General features: G+C 40.6%; 3 protein-coding genes across 3 annotated transcripts; 1 reads left to right on the top strand and 2 right to left on the bottom strand.

The window, feature by feature from the left end:
- Positions 1-1,381: 1,381 nt before the first annotated feature.
- Positions 1,382-4,637, bottom strand: nat9 (N-acetyltransferase 9 (GCN5-related, putative)). The gene is made up of 6 exons (XM_035662220.1): positions 4,461-4,637; positions 3,215-3,324; positions 2,771-2,911; positions 2,581-2,640; positions 1,843-1,937; positions 1,382-1,759 (listed from the first exon to the last, which is right to left on the bottom strand). Exons 1-6 carry the CDS (start codon positions 4,535-4,537, stop codon positions 1,613-1,615), a joined length of 630 nt encoding a protein of 209 aa, XP_035518113.1. The 5' UTR covers positions 4,538-4,637; the 3' UTR covers positions 1,382-1,612.
- A 1,833-nt stretch (positions 4,638-6,470) lies between these two features.
- On the bottom strand, positions 6,471-9,449 carry syt15 (synaptotagmin XV). The gene is made up of 7 exons (XM_035662191.1): positions 9,325-9,449; positions 8,636-8,784; positions 8,044-8,336; positions 7,473-7,640; positions 7,274-7,382; positions 7,016-7,198; positions 6,471-6,610 (listed from the first exon to the last, which is right to left on the bottom strand). Exons 1-7 carry the CDS (start codon positions 9,447-9,449, stop codon positions 6,471-6,473), a joined length of 1,167 nt encoding a protein of 388 aa, XP_035518084.1.
- Positions 9,450-18,238: 8,789 nt separating this feature from the next.
- Positions 18,239-22,368, top strand: zgc:112285 (uncharacterized protein LOC561476 homolog). Its single transcript, XM_035662168.1, has 6 exons — positions 18,239-18,374; positions 18,491-18,600; positions 20,463-20,557; positions 20,651-20,931; positions 21,928-22,091; positions 22,189-22,368. Exons 1-6 carry the CDS (start codon positions 18,239-18,241, stop codon positions 22,366-22,368), a joined length of 966 nt encoding a protein of 321 aa, XP_035518061.1.
- Positions 22,369-22,678: the final 310 nt, after the last annotated feature.

The raw sequence follows: 22,678 nt of genomic DNA, 5'->3' as shown, positions 1-22,678 counted from the left end.
CCAAAAAAAACACACAAAAACATCTGCAATAAATAGGATATTAAACTCCTGGAATTTAAATTAAAGGTGATTTCAAGGTTTTGGTGTCTTGGAAGTGAGAGGGGACACAAAATAAATATTAATCTAGCAAATAACATTATTAGTTATCGTTCTTTTGTTAAATAATGGTTGTTTAACAAAACAAGATCCTACAGTTAAGTTATTCTTGGAGCTAAATGCTAACACAACCATGGTAATCTAATTTTGACCGCCTCAGTAAAGTTATCATTCAATAAGTAAACTACATACTGGATGCCTCAAATAACCATCTTTCTCTTAAAAACATTAAAATCACAAGCGAATGGCACACTGAGGTTTGACAGGATACAAGTAGAATTATATCCTTCCATTTCACATTTGAGTCGCAATATCAAATGCGTTAAAGCTACTGCATTTGGTATTTGATCTCGACCACCGGCCTTCCGTTTCTGAGCGATAAAATTATGAGAAATGCAGCAACGCTAATGTGGCAATTAGGGAGGAACATGAGACGAATATGTTTGTTGTAATGTACAAGAGATGTGTTTCACTCAAGTCTTTATTGGTTGTAAACGTGACTCTTTCCTCCATTATTTTTTATTCCGTGTCAATTTCTGCACTTGAGGTTTAAAGATAAAATTATTAACCTCTTAATAAGCACCCGGCTTTTGTGCAGTTTACAACCAAAAATTCATAATCAGTCTAAGTGAGTGAGAGGCACAAACTTGCCTTTTGCATGTATATGTTTCTATTTTTTAAAATTCTAATGCTGCTACAAAACAAGTATCTGTGGTCGCAGCGATATTGGGATCTTAAAAAGGTTTGTACAGATCGAATCAAGAGGTTTTTTGTTTTCAATGGATGTATAGTTCATCAAGGTTGTTTGAGGATTCAATTGGATGTCAAACCAAATTGAATTAACCACTTCCACCAGAAACCACCGGATGTTTCTATGTTTCTACTGTAGTGTAGTGGTCTCAGCATCAGAGACCACTACAAATGCTTCAGAGAAAAGCGGTTAGTCTGGACACAGAAAAAGCCAATTTAATGGAAGCTCTGGGGCATTCTGGGTGGGAGCTGCAAGAGGAAGTGGAAGTAAAAACGTATAATAAAGAACAGAAAAAAGAACCAGCGACGAGAGGAGGCGGACTCTTGGTGCTCAAACGCAGTCAAACTGTATGGAAACTGTTTCTTTTAATGTGAAGATGAAACCACATTATCATCACTATCTTATTGCTTCGGTTTACATTCAACCAGACGCAAAGTAAATGTGTATACGTGTATGTCTATATGTATATAAATAACTGTACATATTGGTTATTATTGTTTATTATATGTTATTGAATTTAATGATCTTTTTATATGTGTCTTATACAACCCTGTGATGAATGATGATAAATACATTCCTCTCATTCCTTGATACCTAAAAACTGCACTTAGGCTTGAGTAAAAGTTACTTCCCATCTCTGCAGTAATAAAGTATTCTGGTGTTACAGCTTACAGGGGTACAAGTCTAAACCACACACCAGTGTTCAGCTTCAGAGTTCTGTGTGCAGAATGATTTCCTTCACAGCTGGAAGTCTTTAGCTCTTCACTATGAAACCAGCTCCTGTCTGTTGCTGCAGGTCTGTCTGTAGTCTCGCTCCTTCACATCCGCCATGTCGTCCAGCAGCCTCGTGCGAACTGACTCGTCCACCGTCATCTCGAGGGTCACCTCTTTGAACACTTTACACACCGACGCCTGCAACAGACACGAGGATGATGGTTAGATTCACTCTGGGTCAGTCAGGCCTCTCATACTATAAGAAAATGTGATCTTATTACCTCCTGGAAGTGGAGTTTCTTGAACATGGCGATGCTGACCTGGTTGTCCAGCCCAATTTTCGCTTGAAACTTTTTGAGCCCAAGTTTGGTGACACCTGGTGGAAGCCAACACACTGATCACCACCGCTCACAAACTAATATTCACACACTGTAACCAGAGTTTACTCCACAGCAGCAGCTCTCTGCCGTATGTGAGTCACCATTAAATGATATAATAATAACATTTCCGCATTAAAATGTCTATAGACACTAGACCTATGTTATATATTTTGTTGAGATGTGTATTAACATTATCCCAATGTTCAAATGTTCGAACCCTGAACCCAGAGTCATTTTATTCAGGTAACGGTGCAATGGCGTCATATCCGCTTGATTGTCTGCTAGAAGCTGTTATAAATTTAGTTTTTATCCAGTTATAAGCCACATTTCAACAATAAACATTTTCAATCTTGGTTGTTTTTACCTCTATATTTAAACCGGTTGAAGGATTTTAGTCACTGGACATCTGGATCTTAAGTTATCAGAGAAACAAGCTGCTTTAGCTTTAGCAGCAGGTCATGTTACGAACCCTCCTGAACGTCTTTTGTCAGCTGATTTTTTCAATGCTGTAAACATCTGTGGATGGCAGAAGAAATGAAACTATGGTCGTCCTGACTTCTGTTTTCTTATATAAACTGTCCCAAAATAAAGAATTTCAAGCAAAAAGAAATCTTCAGACACATTGTACAAGCTGCTCACCGTAGCACATCATCATGAGTGTCACCTCTTTCCCGATGCCCTTCCCTCTGTAACTGGGCTCTGCTCAAAAACAAGAAACGTTAAAAGTTTTAGGGAAAGAAAAATATATCTGTAGTGATTTTATTAGTTTCTTTAGTTTTATATAATGTTGCTTTTGAAGAATTTTTAACACAAATAAGTTGGGCGTCACCTGCTATCATGATCTCCAACTCAGCCACGGACGGATCTGTGGGGTCAGTCAGGAAGATGTTGACATCTCCCACCATGCACTGCTCCTCTTCTACACCGGTGTCCGCCCACCGCTGCTTGTCCAGGATGATGAATGTGCACTCTGGAAAGATAGAATAAACAAATGTTATAATAGCTTTTCTTTAAGTAAACGTTGATATTTTACATGTGCAAGACATCAGGATAATCTCTTATTTTAGTTATCTGCAAAAGCTACGAGCAAACAAATAAAAGCTTTTAAAGATTAACTGTCGCGTTAAACATGGAAAGCTGATGAAGACTGTCTGTTAATACATGCTGGCTGATCTGTAGCAATAAAAACAACACTTTATATCTAAAAAAGGGCTTTTATAAGCACTGAAAGTGTTATTTTCTGTGAGCACATTGCAGGCAAATCACTCCTTACTGTCGCTATCTTCCCTCCAGCTCCTCTGCATGTCGTACTCCTGCTCCAGGGTCAGAGGCTCTGAGGCGGTCAGCTGCTGCAGCTCAGGAGACTTCATCCACTCGTGATACCTGAAACAGGTGGATATAAAAGACAGAGAAAGGACTGACGCTGGTCTCTGATTCACAGCTTCTGCTTGGCCAGTTAAAGAGGAACATGCAGCCACCGTAGGGGAGGGTGAAGCGAGGCCTAAATCCTTCACACTGGACCTTTAACAAAGACAGACTCTGACTATGACTTAGATCTACGTGATAGTGACTTCAGCTGGTTCTTGACTGTCTTTAAGGGACCTCATTTGCTATGAATTCTGGGTAAATTCATAGAAAACTAAAACAAACATGGCTGAACAAGTCAAACTCTGTTGTCTACTCCAGCAGAAAAAAAAAGTAACTAGTTACTAAAGCTGTCAGACAATTGTAGTGGAGTAAAAGTAGAAAGTGGCATGAAAAGAAAAGATTTAAGTAAAGTACAAGTACCTCAAATTTGTTCTTAAAAACAATTAGCAATCAGTAAATTTATTTAGTTACACTCATGCAGTCTATGTCAGTGTCACCTGTAGCAGAGCTAAAATGTACTTAATTACAATCTTAAGGTACTTGAACTTTGAGTATTTCTATTTTCTGCTGCTTACTTCTTTCCTCCACTATCTTTCAGAGGCTAAGGTTGGATGTTACAGGGGCTGATGAATGCAGATCTCACTGTTCTGGTTGCATAAAAGCTTATTTTACTCAGATTAGATTATTAGATTTTTACTCAGACCTTTGTAACTACGTGTTACTTTGCAGATACAGATTAATAATAGACAACATATTAAACAATGATGAATTAAGTAAGTATAAGTATTTAAAGTATATAAAGTAGTTAAAATCAGCCCCACTTTTACCACTGATGGCTGATTAAGGGACCATCAATACATGATCTACGGTTTAAATGGCAAAATGGGACTTTTTAATAGCCTACCTTCATGCTGACTGGGCCCCTATGAATGAAAAACGATGATTAAAAATGATATTAAACTGATTTCACATCTAATTTGATTGGTTATTTATCCACATTTAACCATTAAAGTCGAATAATAAGGACACATTTTTAAATTCTGATAACAAGAAGACATCAGCGGAGGAACAAATGAATGATTTACATAAAAAAAAGAGGCTAAATAAAGTGAATGAAATAAACAGTGATGCTCTCAGGTGACTGGTGTTACCTGGGCACGTGGTCCGCATTATAAGGCACGAGCACGACTTTATGTCCCTCCAGTAAAGTGTTCTCATTTATCTTCATGACAAAGCAGATAGAATCCACTAATATCACTGATAATGAAAGTAAACACAACAACACGACGCTTCAACTCCTCACACACACTTCCTCATGGTCTCTCGGTGGGTCGAACTGCGGCTGCGCTCACTCACAGAAAGGTGGTAGTCGCCTCCTGCTGGACAACAACAAGAGACTTTGATTTTCTTCTGAATATCCTAAAAGTTCTTTATTAAAATGCACAATTAGATGTAGATATAGGCATACACGTAATACAATATATTTTAAACAGAAATAAAGTAATATAAACACTTTAAAAAGGATTGATTGTCACCCAGCTCCCAGAAAGTGTAATCCTGCAGAGGCTGTCAAATATGTTTATTATATATATATATTAAATATGTTTATTTATTTGTGGCAGAGAGGAGGATGCTGTCCAGGATTCAAAGTCCATATTGGAACACGTGTTTCACACCCTCTCTACGACACACTGCCCAGCAGAGAGCTCCTATCAGCAGAAGACTTCCTCTCACCCAGAATGCCACCAACAGGAATCATATCCTGCCTGTTGGTCATTAAACTCTAATAACGCCTTCCCTAAGAGAGTCGACAACCCCCTTCTGTAATCTGACACAAACACGGACAATCACTTTTTGCACATTATTAAACTGTAAATTTGATCTTTTATATATCTTTTATATATATAGTTTTATATATATATATATATATTTATATTTTGTTCTTAATAGATGTTGCTTGTATAATATATGTTGTTTGTATACCTGGAGTCTTGTAACAAAAATAATTTCCCCCTGGGATTATGAAAGTATTTCTGATTCTGAAATATAAACCATGTCTTTACTGTGTTTTATTATAACTAAATTCTTCCAGCATTCCCAGTTTCTTTCAAATTCTGCCATCTTATTTAATGGTTCCTGTATCGTGGCAGCATATCTCCACCAGTACCCAGCTCTCAGCCATTAAAGAGATTTATTGGGTCCTGATCACCTGGTAGAAGTATCCTCCCCTTTCCCGTCTATCTTTAGTGGTTCTATCTAATAAAGGGCAAAAGCTCCCAAAAATATAGAACAAAAAACAAAAAAATGTATCATACAGCCTGTCTCCCTCTGCCCTCTGGGAGGCGGTACAGGAGTGTCAGATCCCATACAACCAGGCTCAAAAACAGTTTCTTCCTCTTGGCTGTGACCCATATTTACCTGCTTACCTGGTGAACTCTACTAAAACTCTCTTGCACTAAATACTGACATATTTAAATATTATTTGCACAGACCTATAGACTACTGCCATTTCTTATTTACATGCCTTTTGCACAGTCTTTCAATACAGCTGTGCTCTTGCACTACAGACATGTTTACAATTACATTTCCACAGTTTTATTATATAACCTCATTTATCAAGTTGTACATTTGCACTGTTTCATTTACATATGTGGCTGCACATTGTGTTAAATGACAATAAAGTTGAATGAAACTGAAATCTGTTTTAAACAAACTTTTATTAACACTCACATACAGATGATATTAATTTATTTGCTGTTCAGTTTAACAAAGAATTTGTTATAAAATTATCCTTTAACACTTTTAACCAGTGATAACAATAAGAAATAAAAGAAGTATCGATGTAGGGTATTAATTAAGACTTGTAGACACATTAATGTAATATTTATTTCTATATCTGAGTGTAGTTCCTTTTTGCTGTGATTAGGAAATAAGAAAAAAAGAGATTCTGAGCTAAGTGTGATTATTAAAGGATCTGGTTCTAGATTAAAAGTAATGACTCTAGAAATAATGTCAAAAATGTGAGAAGAAGTTTTATTTTAGACCACATGAAAAAACTGTGGTAGTCTGTAGCTGTACAATGATTTCAAACTTTGTGTATACATATATAAACATTGTGTGTGTGTGTGTGTGTGTGTGTGTGTGTGTGTGTGTTTTGGGTGTTAAGTAGCCCTGCCCAGCCCGTGCCACAGTTTGACCGGCTCCTGCGGTGTGTTGACCATGTCCATCCAGTGCTGGAGCTGCTGGCCCCTGGCGTACATGAAGGGACCCAACACCAGCACTCCCAGCACGGCCGGAGGCTCTGGGAGAGCGAAACACACAGAGCTGAATAAAAACTAATACTGATGTTTACGATGTGCATTTTATCAGATAGTCAGGAATAAGGAACAACTGTTGCTTTGACTTTACCATCATACATTTTTGAGTTTATACATTTATATTAAAATTACTTAATACCCCGCAAGCTTAAATGATCTCACTCCTGAACTTCTGACACTCAAAATTTTTATTTATGCTCTTTCCTGGAAGACGTCAGAAAGAGTTTCGAGCCATGAGGCTGAAAAATATGTCTACATTGACATCCAAAATACCATTTTGAGACTAACAAAGGACACGTGGTAACCAAACAATTAGTCATTAGAGATTCATCACTAATTGGCAAACATCCCCTAACTTAAAATAAAATATTATAAATTGACTGTTTCACCTGAGCGGAAGTCGTTCGGCTGCTGCAGCTCAAACCTCAGACAGGCCTCGTCCAGGTGCTGCGAGCGGAGTTTAAAGGTCATCCTGTGGTTGAAATATGGGTCGTTTTCACATTTCGCCACACAGCTGCGCTTGATCTTCACCACCTGAGTGTGTATCTGTAAGCTCACCTGGACACACACACCTGGGAAGGACACAGATGCTGTGTTACCAATGTTAGTAAGGTTACCCCACTATCTTCAGCTCAGACTTTGCATACCTGCGTCTGTGAGCAGCTGTAGGCCTCGAGCCCTCAGAACCACCACAGAGAGGCGCTGCAGAGACGGACTGTAGCTGAGAGAGATCTGCACATCACCCAGCTCTGAACACTGAGAGAAAACAGAGGCGACAGAATGATTATGAGCGTTTATGACCACGTGCATGTGTGTGTTCCTGTGTGTTCCTATGTGTATCTGTACCTGTGTGTCGTCCTCCGTCTCCAGGTCCCTCCAGAGCACCCTGCCGGCCTGACCGAGCTCCCCCTCCAGAGGAAACAGCACCCTGCCCACCGCGTGGCGTTTGCCGTCCTGCTCCACACTCAGCACACACACACTCAGGGTGCTCTGAGGCACGCACACTCCTGACACCTGTGGAGGACACATACAGAAAGTGTGTGAGACAGACAGGAACACAATATTTTTATTTTTTATACAATTTTCTGTCTGTAATATGTATTTTTTAATAATTTTAATCATTTTTAACTTAACTTTAACTAGGCTTGCTAAACTGGCCATTGTTTTTTTACTTTACAATTTACTTAATATTTACTTTTCTTCACAGAATTGAACACTGAGATAAAGGCCTTCTGTGTATATTTAGTTTTGTATCACACCTTAAAATCAAGAAGGCCTGGCACCTAGTGGGGGTCCTAACCCCGAAGTTGAAAACCCCATGAAACAGACTGCATGAAAGTAACTAAGTACATTTAATCAAATACTGTTTGTATCGTCTCAGTAGTCTTAAAACTTCTGTAAACTTCCATGTCCTTGCCTGGAAAACGAAGCAATCGTTGAACTCCGGGTCAGGCCCCGTGCCCCGGGCCTTGGCCTGGCGGGGCCGCCGGTCATCAGGGAGACGCCGGAGCTCCACCAGCGTGACGTTGCCGTGGAAACGGGGAGGTAGGTTTCCGAGGCGGAGCAAAGAGACCATGAGCTGCTCGCTGCTGTGTCGATACTCAACAGAGAAGCAGAGGCGGGTGGCCATGCCGGGTGGAGGGGCCACCACCTCGTTCAGAGGAGGGACAGAGTAGAGACCAGCCAGCACCGTCCCCACTGGGAACCATCCTGATGGAGACAGGTTGTGAGGATTTGTTGGGAAATATGTAGGATTTATCTTTTTTAATCTTTTATTTTTTTGATTTTATATATATATATATATATATATGTATATATACATATACATATACATATATATATTTCGGAAAGGGGGAGAGAGAGGAGGATGCAGCAAAGGGCCACAGAACAGATTCAGCAAGGCCTTGTTACATGGGTCACTAGTTCTACTAGGTGGGCTACCAGGGAGCCCCTTGAATTTCACCATAACTTTCTTCACATGCAGTCAAATAAAGGCAGTAATGACCTACTGCTTACTGAGAGTGACCCCCGATGGGCTAGTATGTCCTTCCGAGCCTCCATCTTAATCTCCTCCTCTTCTTTCTCCTCCTCATTTTTCAAGTCACCATGAATTTGTGGCATAAAGCGAGGAGGCAAGGTGAACGGGATCTCACTGGGCCTTTCACACAGGGAGAAATATGTTATTAATTGCGCTTTCAGCAGCATTTTAAATATCAAGTTATTGATTTCACACCTTGCTTAAACTCAAGACAACAGGTCTTTAAAAACCCTGATGAACGAACGCTGTTCTTCACTAAGAGGTTCACTCTTTAGCTTTTTATTTTTAGAAGTTTTAACATGTTGCATATGATGTTGGTACTATCACAAATGACTTGATATTTATACTTCAGAGTTTTTTTTAAATAAAACATAGCACATCTATCTTTAACTACATTGGCTTCAAGTATGCACTTAATCGACCTTAAGGGTCTTGTCTATAAGCTCTAAATGGCCTTGCCTCATAAGACCTGCTTAGAGTCTTCCTGTATGCTCGTTATGTGTATGCTTCCTGTTAGCTCTCTACTGTACACTATATAATAAAAAAGGGAATAATAAACGGAGAAATATAACTCTTGTAAAATATTCCACAATTCTACATGAATACTAAATAAAAGCACTATGTAGGACTGTGTGCATGAAGGTTTTTAATGGTACTAACGTGGCCCAGGAGCCCTGAGACACCAGGATCACCGGAGCAGAGCATGCTGGGACTAAAGGCACTGTAGGGAGCAGCTCCTCGTACTGACTCTGACTCTTCCTCTTCCTCCACAGGTAGTACACCATCAGACCCAGCAGAAGCAGCAACAGGAGGCCCACAGACAGACCAACAGCCAACCGTAACACCTGGTCTGAACAAACACACACATTAGGAAGGAAATGTACATGGCAGAGATTGAGTCTAATGCGGTTTACTTACCTGTCATTAAGGTAGTGGGGTAGGTCTTTTCTTCTGGTCAGCTTTCACTCAGGCTGACTGTGACTGTAGTTGACCTGTTTAGTGGTGTGTGAAGTGTTTTAGTGACCGTGGAGAGTGGAGAGAGTGCGACACAGCTGGCTGATTCTCACCATTTCATGCTGTTATCTGGCTTTTCGGTTGGCAGCTACCCCCTTTAAAGGAGCAGACCACTTATATAGGATGTTTTAACCCAATCGCAAATCACATATATTTCACGTTACAGAGAACCATTTGCAAACCACGCTGTTGTGTTTTAGGCTTTCTAGACCAGTGGCAAATAGAGAAACAGCTCTCAGCTCTTAGCGATGTCATCCTTTTAATGACATTCAACACAGGGGAGAAGAACTCAAAAACACAGCATACTTTAAGCTATATACTCTGTTTTTATACATGTTTACAGAGCCAGTTACCTCAGTAATATGAGAATGCATTTTATTATTATGCTTTTAGTCCTAAAGCAGACATGTTGACAGTGAAGGTGCCATTATTTAAATAAAATAATGTGGGCAAAGCAATCGTCCTCCTGTGTGGTAGTTTAGTAGTTTTCATGTGTTACATGTGGGGGTCGGTCGTGAATACCAACCTGAGGGGGTTCACAACTCTAAAAGGTTGAGAACCACAAGTTCTAGACAGCTGTTGGCTTCCCGTGAAAAACGATGATCCATACGTCACCAAACTAGCTGTTTAATTGATTCTTTAATTTTAATACAATGTCCATTAAATAAACGCCCTCCCACAATTTAATTGCAAAAAATGCCTCATGGCAACAGCACATCATGGCAGTTTTTTAGAAACGCTGCTTTAAAATCAGGCATTTTAGGCCGCAACAATCCCCCCAAAAAAGCCAGCGAACTCTTGGAGGGACTGGGAGCATGATAATTGTCATTGTGAGCATGTTAGCACGCTGATGTTAGCATGTAGTTCAAAGCACAGCCTCACAGAGCTAACAACAACACGCATGTAAATAATTATATAATGCACATGTAATATGACTGCCCTGACAGCTGATCTGAATCAAAATCACTCAGAATCAAAATACTCATTAGCCTCTCATCCAACCAACGTTGTTTCACACACACACACACACACACACACAGACACACACAGACACACACTCGGTTCAGAGATTGGACAACAGCTAATGAGATGACAGCTAATCCTCAGAGCTAAAGGTAGAGTAATGGCCCTCTCTTTTACACACACGCACAAGGACACATCACAAACATGTTCCCTCTGATGCCAAGTTCATATGAGGTCCAGTTACAAGAGACAGAGGAACAAGAAGATTAAGCTGAAGACACAGAGGAGTGTGTGTTTGAGGCTGTGAGGGCGGCTGGAAACAAGGAGGGTGATTTTCTTAAGAATTGAGGGGGAGGAGGAGGGAGAGACGCCATTTAGCACTACCTGCTCTGTGACAGGGCAGAGGCCAAAACAGGACACAAGCTGCTAATTTATAGGTAAGATGTTACTTTTCTCTTTTATCTCTGTATTATTGTAATTGGACGGCCGTTCACGTGGATCAACTGGGTGATTATTCTTCCAGTACAGATCAATTATGAGGCTGTGTGGATATCTGCGGGTCAGTTGTGATCTAAATACTGCTAGGTCAGTTTGGGACAGAGATGGGTTTAACATTAATATGGGTCAATTCATTTGTTTGTGCTACTAAATAAGTTAATGCAGCACTGATTTTCAATAAGAGAAAGGCTGAATAACTGGAATTATGTGCTTTAATGAGCATAAATACACAGATGAATTAAAATTAGCCACGGCATGAGTACAGGCTTTGTTGGAAGATAAGAGAAAAAAAAAAATGTAATTTATTATAACCTCTACCATCTATTCTCAGTGTCTCTCCCTTTCTTTGTCTCTTTTGCTTCTTTGGCTTCTGTCAATTGAAGGCCAAATACTCTCTTAAACTGTCTCGATTAATCTGTATTTTGTCTCAATAATCAAATAATCTGGATTGTGTAATCCCATTAGGATAATCTGGGAGTGCCTGTGAATGTGTGGGCGTGTGTGCGTGCACCAACTGGGTTACGGAGTCAGAAATAAAGAAAAGATTAAAGGAATAGTTCAGACACTTTGGGAAAATGCGCTGATACGCGTTCTTCTCTCAGAGGAGAGGATTAAACTCATTCTCATAAATATGGAGCTTGAGCTAGCAGCAACTTTACAGCCTTACAGGGGGTTATATGCGAGACTGTTTCATGGGTGCAGTGACCGTGAGTCTCCAGTGACAACAAGACACCAGGCTAGCTGTTTCCATTGTTTCCAGTATTAATGTTAAACTAAGCTAAGCTAGCCGGCTGCTGGCTGTAGCTTTATATCAAACAGAGCCATATGAGATTGCTGTCAAGCGTATTTTGCGTATATTTTTGTAAATATTGCTTTAAAAATGCTTATTATATTTGATATTTTTGTAATAACAATAAATAATGTGCTTTATGGATCTTTACAGTGAGTTTCAGGTAATTGTTAAACTGTTTGGCCCAAAACTTTACTGTCACCGCTCTCTTGGCGGATCTCAAAACATGCTGTGCTCTACCTGCCCGGGACCACCTGCAGACAGACACAGTTGGCGACCAGCTGGTGAACATAGTGGAGCATTTAGCTAAGAAGCCAAATATTTACCTCAGGAGTTGCTAGAGACTAAAAACAGAGCTATGGGAGTGAATATTGGACTTATATTCACCAGGTAATCAGAAACACAACTCCATAAATGATAATGTTGCTCTGTAAGTACTGGATGTGTAAATAAGAAGCAAATAAAATAAAAGAGAAATTAAACACTCAAAGATGTGTCTTTATTTGCAGGCAGGTGCCGTTGCCATGGCGAGGCCCGGGCGCCCTGCGTCTGAGAGCTACCAGCCAGTGTGTTATTCAGACAGTCAGTCGATCTCTTTCTCCAGTGACGCTGGGAAGGTGGGACTGGAGGATGAGGATGATTGCGCACCCATCTTCTCCCTCTCTAAGAGCTCCATGGATGTGGTCATGGTGACAGGGCCACCGCACAAGCGGAACCTGGCCTGGGCCAGAACGGACCTCAGACGCAGCTCCAGCACCAACACACACACTGAGCAGAACTCACTGACACTCCAGCAGCGGCACCCTCACATGTGGCAGCAGATCAACGCCACCAATAGCCACCAGTTGTCACTCACAGCTCAAAACGTGGACGTGCACAACCCTCCTGCCCTCAGCGAGCGCTGGATCGCCAACATGCAGCGCTGGAGTAGCAGCACGCACAGTCGCAGCAGCACTCCAGATACAATTATATGGAAAGACGGGATCTCACGCCCCTCGAGTCTAATCCAGGAAAGTTCTTTCTCTGCTGCACCAGACTCTCCCTTGTCCAAAACAACCTCTCCACCAACCACACCCTCTCCTTTCATCTCCCCCCTGCAGACACCAACTTTACCACCTGAAGATCTTTCTTCTTCTTCTTCTTCCCTGCAAACGCTGAGCACAAATCAGCAGAAAGACTCACTTGTGTCCTTGCCCCAACCCTCTCCACTGCTGTCACCCCTGCAAGCTCACACCTCCTCACCCTTGCCACCCAATTCCCCCAATCTCCCCCAGCTCACCAGCACAGAGGATGAGGGCTTCCTGGAAAATAAGTTGCTTTCTTTTACGTTCCCTTCCCCAATCCCGTCGTCTGTTAGCTTAGCAGAAGGAGGTGCATCATCAGATCCTGGATGCCTTGCTGATGACGTGATAGAAGAGCTACACAGTCCTGCAGGCGCACAGTTATCAGAGGGTGGAGGAGTGGAAAGCCCAGTGCAAATGTTAAGCTACCTGACACCTAGTCCTCAGGCAGAGGGACAAAAATCTGGAAAAGGAGCTTCAGTTTGCTATCTTGAGCTGCCATGGCAGACAGACCAAGGTTGTAGGTCACCCCTGGTTTCATCTGTGAGTGACTCACAATTGGGTAACTGCTGCAGGTGCAACCTGAACACTAGACAGGGCATCACAAAGGCCCCAAACGTTGAGGGGTTCAGGGAGGAAGGCACAATGACTTCACGGCGGGAACTGGTAGACGCAGCGGTGCAGACAGTCTCTCCTAACGGCTCCTTGTGGACCCTCAACAGGAAAATGTCTACCTCCAACATGGGCTCCCACTCCATCCTGGGCTCGCCGCCTGGATCAAGACTGAATCTTAAGTCCTCAGTGGGGTCCAACTCCAATCTGGTGTCTCCGTCCTCCAGCATGTTCCCTGTGAGCAGCGAAGAGGAGGAGGAGAAAAGGGGAGGCGAGCAGACGTGGAACTCTGCCTCCTCGCACGATCTGGACAGGAGGAGGTCGTGTCTGAAGACCCATGGGGAGGACAGGGATGAACTGGGGAGGAGGAGCAGCATGAAGCAGGTGCAGTGGGACGAGGACGGGATGACGTGGGACGTTCATGGAGCAATTCTGGACCCGGGGGTTCTGACCACAGCCATACAGAAACATCTGGAACTCCAGAACAGCCCTCGACCTCAGAGACGTTCCTCGAAGAAGAAGAAAGCACCAAAACCTCCTCTCATATCGCACATGGTGAAAGTCATGGCCCCAGACCTTAATCCACCTGCCATGACTAATACGTCGACTTGTGCGGTGGAGGGGGAGAGTAAGGAGACGCAGGAGACAGCAGACAGAGGTCAGGAGGTGGAGGAAGGACGAGACAAAAAGGAGGAAACGGTAGAAGCTGCTTGTAGAATAAGCAGGGCAGAGGGAGAAAATGCAAAAGAAGAAGATGAGGTGTACAGAGAGGAAGGCACCAGCCATCCGAAGTCACCCTCGCGTGGGAGTGCACAGAGCCGCAAGAAGAGTGTGATCAAGACACTGAAGAGGCCTGGGTGGTGTGGAGGCTCCAGAAAAGTAAATGACTGATCCTGGAGAGCAATCTAACGGCTCTGATTGGTGTATTGATTATCCATAGCTGATTCAGTTTGCACTAAAGCACCACAAATAAACTCTGAATGAAGTTCAGAGAGACACTGGAAGCAGTTTTCACTTTAATGTCGATTTATCTAGACCAGAGGTTCTCAAACTCTTTTCATTTATGTACCCACTTTGAAATATTTTAAGTAATACCCCCTGAGCACAAAAAATGTTTGGTCTGTGACTGAAAAACACTTCAATGCTACATTTAAAATGTTGAATCAATCACTAAATTCATGGAAAACAAATGTCTTTGTCATCATGCAATAACACCAAGTTGCATTGAACTGTGTCTTTTTGATAAGTTACACTTTTGCATGCCATGCCTTGCTTGTCATTTTTTCTCTGTGGCAACAACAGGGATCAAACCCTTTTCCAGAGGCTTTGAAAAGATTTTGAGAAGAATATAAAATGTGGTTTATTGAACTGATATTTAATTTTTTTATTTGAACTTATTATAGTAGAATTATTTTAGGATATATGCACGACCAATATTTTTTACAATAAATATATTTATTAAAAAAACATCTTACGTACTCCCTTGCAGTACTCCAAAGTATTGCTAGGGGTACGGCTCTCCCCATTTGAGAAAGACCTGGATCACTTTAATACTTTTAGGTTGACTTTCTTTCTCTCTTAACTTCTTCCTCTTATTGTCCAGCCGCCATAATGCAGATGACAAAAGAGAGGAGTCGATAAAAATACTGATATTTTCATCTGAGCTCAATTATTAGAGTCTGCTCGCAGCTTTACATGGTTCCAAAAGTGTCTGATGACTTTCATTTCTCTGGGTTTTGCCTCTCAGGCTGCATAGGTTCAGGTTGTCAGGGCTTTTATTATTGTGCCCCCTCACTTCTGAAAACAAACACATTTGCTGTTTAGCTGCATTTCTAGTGAGGTCTTCATGATAGTCAAAAATATGACAACTCCCTAGAGGTAATACATTTGTTAATGTAGATGTTGTTGTTGATTTTCTTTTTCTTTTTTGACGAATTTTGTCTTTGTATCTCTCTTGTTTATTCTGTTTTTATGTTTGTATGTCTGTTTAAAATTATTACTGTTATTATTATTGGGTAGTTTTAAGGTACTTGTACTTGTATTTTTGAGTATTTCTATTTTAAGCTATTTTATATTATGTTACTTACTAATATTGATATTTGAGAGTCTGGTAACGACATATTGGCCGATATTCTTGTTTTATTTTGAAAATAAACACATAACATTAACCAACATTTTTGATATGGATCTTTTAAATGTGGTTGTTTCTAAATGACCTCAAACCTCTTCAGAATTTTTGTACTGCAACTTCTCGTTACTTATCGGCCATATAGTACAAAGATACTGCTATATTAGGTTTACTTCACTACATTTCAGTGGAAGATATTGTACATTTAAAATGTACAAAAGTAAATAGATGTTTAACATTTATTTAAAAGTTTACCTTAATTACTTAAGACAAAACATATGTGTAAATAAACATAATATGTTTATAAAGTATGATGGACTGTATTTAAAGTCGCTCCACGGCAGTCAATATTAAAATAATATCATAATAACAATATAAGATTGTGAAAAGCAAAATCAATGCTTTACTTTTAATATTTTAAGTGAATTTAGCTCATAAATTTGTACTTTTCTGTAAGTAAATAACCTATTTATGCACTTTTTGTTGCACACTTTTCAAGTTCCTTGAGTTTTTTTTCCTTTTTCCATTAAATCTTTGAAGTTATTTCACCCTGAGACGACATATTCTTCTGTTGGACATAAGCACCAGGCAAAATCTCCTCCTCACTACAGCTGACAAATAAAGGAAGTGTTATGTAAGCACATGTCAGGATTTTCCCTCAAATATTTACACAGATAATTACACAAGAGGTGACTCAGCTCGAATGTGTTGTTTAAGAATAAACACCAACTCAAAAACACACAGGCGGAGCAACTAAACTCCTCCTCCTCCTCCTCCTCCCGCAGTTGCTCAACTCATTCACTGTGGAAAACGTACCCAAAGTTGAGTTGTATGTAAACTTAGTGAACCACAGTGGTGAGGTTTGACCATTCAGGCGCTGCCATTCAGATGAGCGGGCACATTCTCTCTCATTCACCACTGAAAAAAAGCTCAACTCACCAGTGGCTTCCAGTGCAGTTATTGTTGTCATATTTTCACAGATGTGTGTAGAGCCGACAGGGAGGGTCTCTGTTGCTTGTTTTCTGATCTTTAAGGGTCAATATACCTAAATTAAATAAAGATTTATTCTTCCACTGCACCTCTTGTGGTATCCAGCCATACAGATTTAGTTTCTAGTTTCATCTGATCGGGCTTTAAGGCCTCCGTCTCTAAGGTTTCTGGCTCCACAGCAGCAGTTTTTATTGGGACTATTTCTTCTGTAGAGAGTAGCTCCACTGACAACCATCCACAGCTGTAAATATTTTTACAAAATGCATTAAAAAGAGTGATAAAATATGTTTTTTTATTATTTGTATGGGCCTACATTTGATTTTTGAGGCTTATAGCCTCCTGATATTGAGAGTTTGAGAAACAATATATTGGCTTAACACAACATAAAAACACTTTTTGAGGATCCCTTAAAATAGTTTTTTTTTAACAATTGTGATCAAGCTATGTGTTGAATGTGTCACATCTTATGGTTGAAAAAGAAGAGTCTACAGCCAAGCTAGCTTTGTGAGGCAGTCCTTTGACACACAGTCCTTTGACACACATGCTCACAGTAACAATGCGAACACAGTGATGTTTTAATCATGCTCATTATCTTAGTGAAAAACCCAGTCAAGTATACTTCAGGCTGATGTTGTTAGTAAAATAAACTACTGGAGAAATTCATTATTAATTAATAATCAAATTATTTTACCTGATTAAGCCAGAGGACCACAAATGTATTAGAATTCATCCTGAGGGGGACTTTTTCCTGTCATCCATCCAATAAGTGTTGAGAGATTTGACTTAAAAGCATATGATGAGCTCATGGTGCCGCTAGAAGAAAGGTCAGGGGATCACCAACGTCAGTAGGATTCATTCTCTGGGCACCATGAATGTCTGTGCAAAATTTCATGCCAAACCATCACATAGTTGTCAAGATATTTCAGTCTGGATCAGCCAACATCTAAGCTGACACCTATAAATCTGTCACAAGCTGATACCAGCCTGGCTTACTCCCTAGTTCTGGAGTATAAATACCCATATAAGCCATCTTTGGGCAGAGAAACACACAGGTAACGACATCCATTCCACTGAGTCATGTTTCGACAGCATGGACAACAGTGGAGATTTGATATCAGACATAAAGGTAGTTTTCAGGTCACTATGTCACTGCTTTAAGTCATGTGACATGATGTTTGTTTGTGTACGGTGCTGTGTTGCCTTTGTCCCCTGTGCATGTTGGTGTCCTGTGAGCATACTATATGTATGTGAAAGTGCTGATGGGACTCCCCGAAATCCCCTTTTTCTCAGCGGCAGTGGAAACTCACAGCTACAGGAGAATAATCCAGCGCTCAGCCTTTGTTGTGACACAGCTCATTGTCCCTGGAGGTGTGCTGTTGTGTGTGCGTGTGTGTGTGTGTGTGTTTGTGTGTGTGTGTACTGTATGTGTACCTGTGTATGTACTGTACATCTGCGTGTGTTTGCTGCCTGGTATAAATAGCGTGGGATGTGTGCCGGCCGCTGATTCTGTGGAAGACGATGGCTGTTCCTGGACCTCCTCTGCTCCTCCTTCTGTCTCTGCTGCTGCCGCTGCTGTTGAGCAAGGCATGTCTGCCCGCAGCCGCGTACACAATCAACCCGGGACGACAGCCACAGCACAAGCTCCTCCAACTGGGTGAGCATACACAATCCTACAGAAACACACACCTCCAAACACTTCAGCAACAAACACAGAGTATCCTGTTAAACTGTTTAGTTCTTTGGGACTTATTTGTGTTTCTCTTCTCCCAGACTGGCCGAGGGATTGTGGTATGGCTCACTTCAAGCCCAACATGGTTGAGAGGATTGTGTCTGGGAATGAGGCCAGACCTCACTCCTGGCCCTGGCAGGTCTCTCTGCAGGTAAAACTGTCTGTGTATTGATGTGGTTTGATATTTTAGGGTGTTGAGGGTGCTGAGAGAAAAGTCAGTCTATATAATGATATCATACTAAAGGCTAAATGCATGACATTCATGGTTTTTGCATTAATTTTGAATGGGCAGGATCATTTATAGTCTATTTAGTTATTATTAACATTTCACACAAAGCTTAGCAGATAAAAACAAGGTAAAAACACTTAAATATTATAAATATCAGTGTGTAAATGTAAATCCTGATAAATTTAAACATTTTTATGAATAATGTTTTTAATTATGCCATTTTTTTGGGGGTGCTGCAGCCCACTCAGAACCTCTGCTTCTTAAAACTTGTGAACTAGAGGCATATATTCACATTTGCTCAGCCGAATGCTAACTATAACTATAACACTTTATAAGTGTATAAAATATCAGAATATAGTGAAAAATGTCCATTACAAGTTCCCAGGATCCAACAAACCACTAAAGATGTTCAATTTAAATAACATGGACACCAGTATCCCCGGTTTTGATATATTTGGCAATTTGTTCATTTTTATCAGTGAGGATGGTCCAGTGGAAATATCCTAGTGATGAGAGGACCATTTCTTTAAGTAGCACGCTATAAGCTGTAGTTAAAAGGTTACTCAATTAAAATTCAAAGAGGTCCATGTAGAGAAATGTCCTCAAGAAAAGGTCAAAAGTAGACTAGTAGTTGTGTCAACATCTGTATGTAGTCAACTGACTGTCAAATCAAATCAAATCAATTCAACATTTATTGTCAGTTTTAACACTGAATTGAAGGGATTATAAATAAGTACTCTAATAATACATATTTTAGGTCAAATAATGGCTGTATCTTAAAATAAAGTGTTTTTAGAAAAATGAAATAAAAAGTTCAGTGAGAAAAGTGGAAAATATAAAATATAAACTCTCTGTCTAAACTGAATAATTCTCAATAATTTATCGGTTTAAGGTCGATATCCTCAGTACTCGGGGGATGAGAGGAGGGATGGCAGGCTAACATCACCTACTGGCTGTATGATGTTTACATTAAACATAAGAGAGTTGGTTATTCCTCTGCCTGTTAACATCATCATAATCTGAGTGCAGTTGTGTCTTTATTTCTCACCGTCTCTATCCATATTTTGGACCACTACACAAGATAGAGACAACACACCTAGAAAGGGAACAAATGAATTCGACCAGCAGAGGCAGTAATCTCATTAATATCCCATAATCTCATTAGAAAAGCACATATATGTATGATTATATGCTACTTTGAACAATACAGGATTTTTAAGGCCAAAACTTTTTTAAATAAGAAAATATACTAGAATAAAATATAATTGTAGGTATAATACAATAATAATTACAAGGTCTTTCTTGATTTTAAAGGGTGTTGGAAAATCTCTCCTGCATTTTATTTATTTTTGTGAAGAAAACTAAATTAAATTGATTGCAAAAAAAAAAATACACACATACGGATTTAATTGTATAAAAAGTTCCTAAAAATATCAGATCTCTGATAAATATTCACAAGAAATAATCTGCTCAAAATTAATCAAAATCGCTTGTTTTAAACAAACGTCCTGCAGTATTTGGGTTTATTGTACAGTTAAGTAACTCTTCTGTTATTGTTATGCATTGAATATAATATAAAATATCCATAAAATATGTCACTTGGTCAGCCGTCAGTTTACTCAATGATAGAAAAAGGTTGGAAACCACGACCATAAAAGAGCACTGTGGTTGGTGAACGTCTCTGTCTCATGTAGTGTATGTGAGTAATATTTAAGGGGTAAGGTGAGAGAGTTGTTAGGAAAATTAGGTCAAAACATCACTGAGGTGGCTGTTTTCTCTCACAGGTTCGTCCCAGAGGAAGTAAACATTACATTCATGTCTGTGGAGGAACTCTCATCCACAAGACCTGGGTTCTTACTGCAGCTCACTGCTTCCAAAAGTAAGAAACTTCTCACAAAAAACAAGTGGTGGAAAAAGAAAACACATGAAGGCCTCACTTTAACCATGAACTATTCTGTTTTTGCTCCCTCAGGGGTAAAGCAGAGGATGCTGGGAGCTGGAGGATCGTCCTGGGGAAACACCAGCTGAGGCGCTCGGAGACAGCAGAGAGGATTTTCCCCGTGAAGAGAATCTACCGGCACGAGAACTTCCGTTACCCGGCCCACAGCGAGCTGGACTACGACATCGCCCTGGTGAAGGCTGGCACAGACATCAACCCTTCAAACTTCATCCGCTACGCCTGCCTGCCGCGCAAGATGACCAGCCTCAGCCCGGGACACTACTGCTGGGTCACAGGCTGGGGAGACACCCGGGGTGAGTGGAGGAAAGAGGGGATAAAGAGAGGAAGGGGAAAGGCTGTGGAGAAGGTCAACTATTGGCCAACGAGTCTATAGACATATTGGAAAAGCTGAGCTAAATGCTAAAATTATGGGAGCAAAGAAAGGTCATCATTTAAATCTGAAGCAACTGAATGCCTAATTATGAAATTTAATCATGACAGTGATTTGAATTACTTTGCATATTTTACTTTGAAAAATACATTTATGTGGCTTCAAGTTGTGCAAAAAAAAACTTGATGTTTAGGGTTCACAGAGTTCAATATGCAAAAACCTTTTTTTAAGTTGCTCATTTTTGAATAAAAAAACATTAAAATCATGTAAAAAAAAATAAGGTTGCTCAAACTGGATTGGTAAAATTCAAACTTGGCTCCTGAGGACCTTCTGTAAATGTTAAATTAATTAAAAACACAAATAAGTTATTCCAAAAGTAAAATATTTAAGTTCAGTGGTGGTTAACTTTTATATCACACAATTAACTTTTAATATTCAAATTATTATGGCCTTTCTTTGCCTCCATAATAAGCCACCACAATAACAAGGTCACACTGACAGTGCTTATAGTGATGATGTTTAGCAGGTATCTTAATTTGGCATTTTAGAATGCTAAACACAAACTACAGCTGAGGATGATGGGAATGTCATTAGTTTGATCATAAACCAAAGTAGTGGACAAATTAAAAAATGTGATGTGATGGTGTCACTAGGTGAAAGGCCAGAGGAAGTAACTCTGTGCCAAATTTCATGGTGATCCATCCAATATTTGTTGAGAGTTTTCAAGCTAAATTAGAAACGTCAACCTTCTGGTGGTGCAAGAGGGAAAGTCAGGGGATCGTCTGTACAAAAGATCACAGCCATCTGTCCAACAGTTGTGGAGATATTTCAGTCTGGAGAAATGATCACACCGCCAGTGTAGCTAAAAAATCTAAATAAAGTTTAAATTCCTTAAATTTTGTTTTCAAACACATTTCAGGTGGGAAGGAGAATGTATCTCTGGCAGAAGCCCTGAATCAAGCGCGCCTCCCCATCATCGACTTCAAGACCTGCAGGCAGAAGAAATTCTGGGGCGATCGTGTCCGAGACTCCATGATCTGTGCCGGGTTCAGAGACAAAGAGGACCCGCCTGCTGCGTGCCAGGTTAGAGATTAGAGATTCACAGACGGTGTTTGACATAGAATTAATTTTATCCATGAATTTCCTCACCACCCATGTCTCTGCTTCTTCCCTCTCCCAGGGTGACTCTGGTGGCCCTCTGCTGTGCCAGCTGGGGCGGGACCGCTGGGAGGTGCACGGCGTGGTGAGCTTCGGACCAATCGGCTGCACTGTTGAGAACAAACCCAGCGTCTTCACCCGCACCGCCGCCTACATCCCCTGGATCGAGGCAACACGTATCAGGGACTTCTTCCTGCACTAAAGGGGGCCCACAGACTCGGCACCGACAGCAAACATAAGCTCCGCTCTGTTTTACGTCTAATGTCCACAGATGACTACAAACTGTTCTTTTTCTAAGAGCCACAGTTCCTTCATGTTCCACCCGCATGTTTCTGGAACTTACAACCCCTTCAAGATGTAAATACTTGTTCTGAATGTGCGATAATTGTGTCTCAACACACCGTATTTCACGATCTACACTATACACTACTCTGGTTTGGAACAGGAGAAAGTTGGGACAGAGTGCAGTATAGTATACACTGACTCATGACTCGGGCTGTACGAGTTATACA

This window comes from Morone saxatilis, unplaced genomic scaffold (assembly GCF_004916995.1).
Source record: "Morone saxatilis isolate NCDOM2014 unplaced genomic scaffold, NCSU_SB_2.0 Contig1, whole genome shotgun sequence".
Classification (NCBI taxonomy): domain Eukaryota; kingdom Metazoa; phylum Chordata; class Actinopteri; family Moronidae; genus Morone; species Morone saxatilis.
This window is presented reverse-complemented; position numbering and strand designations above follow the sequence as displayed.

Coding starts and splice junctions, on each gene's coding strand:
- zgc:112285 (XM_035662168.1), top strand. CDS start 18,239: ATGGCTGTTCCTGGACCTCCTCTGCTCCTCCTTCTGTCTCTGCTGCTG. Junction 18,601..20,462: donor CCTGGCAGGTCTCTCTGCAG/GTAAAACTGTCT, acceptor TTTCTCTCACAG/GTTCGTCCCAGAGGAAGTAA. Junction 20,932..21,927: donor AGGCTGGGGAGACACCCGGG/GTGAGTGGAGGA, acceptor AACACATTTCAG/GTGGGAAGGAGAATGTATCT.
- syt15 (XM_035662191.1), bottom strand. CDS start 9,449: ATGGTGTACTACCTGTGGAGGAAGAGGAAGAGTCAGAGTCAGTACGAG. Junction 8,337..8,635: donor GGGGTCACTCTCAGTAAGCA/GTAGGTCATTAC, acceptor TGTCTCCATCAG/GATGGTTCCCAGTGGGGACG. Junction 7,199..7,273: donor ACAGCTGCTCACAGACGCAG/GTATGCAAAGTC, acceptor TGTCCTTCCCAG/GTGTGTGTGTCCAGGTGAGC.
- nat9 (XM_035662220.1), bottom strand. CDS start 4,537: ATGAAGATAAATGAGAACACTTTACTGGAGGGACATAAAGTCGTGCTC. Junction 3,325..4,460: donor AATGCGGACCACGTGCCCAG/GTAACACCAGTC, acceptor CACCTGTTTCAG/GTATCACGAGTGGATGAAGT. Junction 1,938..2,580: donor ACTCATGATGATGTGCTACG/GTGAGCAGCTTG, acceptor GGCTTCCACCAG/GTGTCACCAAACTTGGGCTC.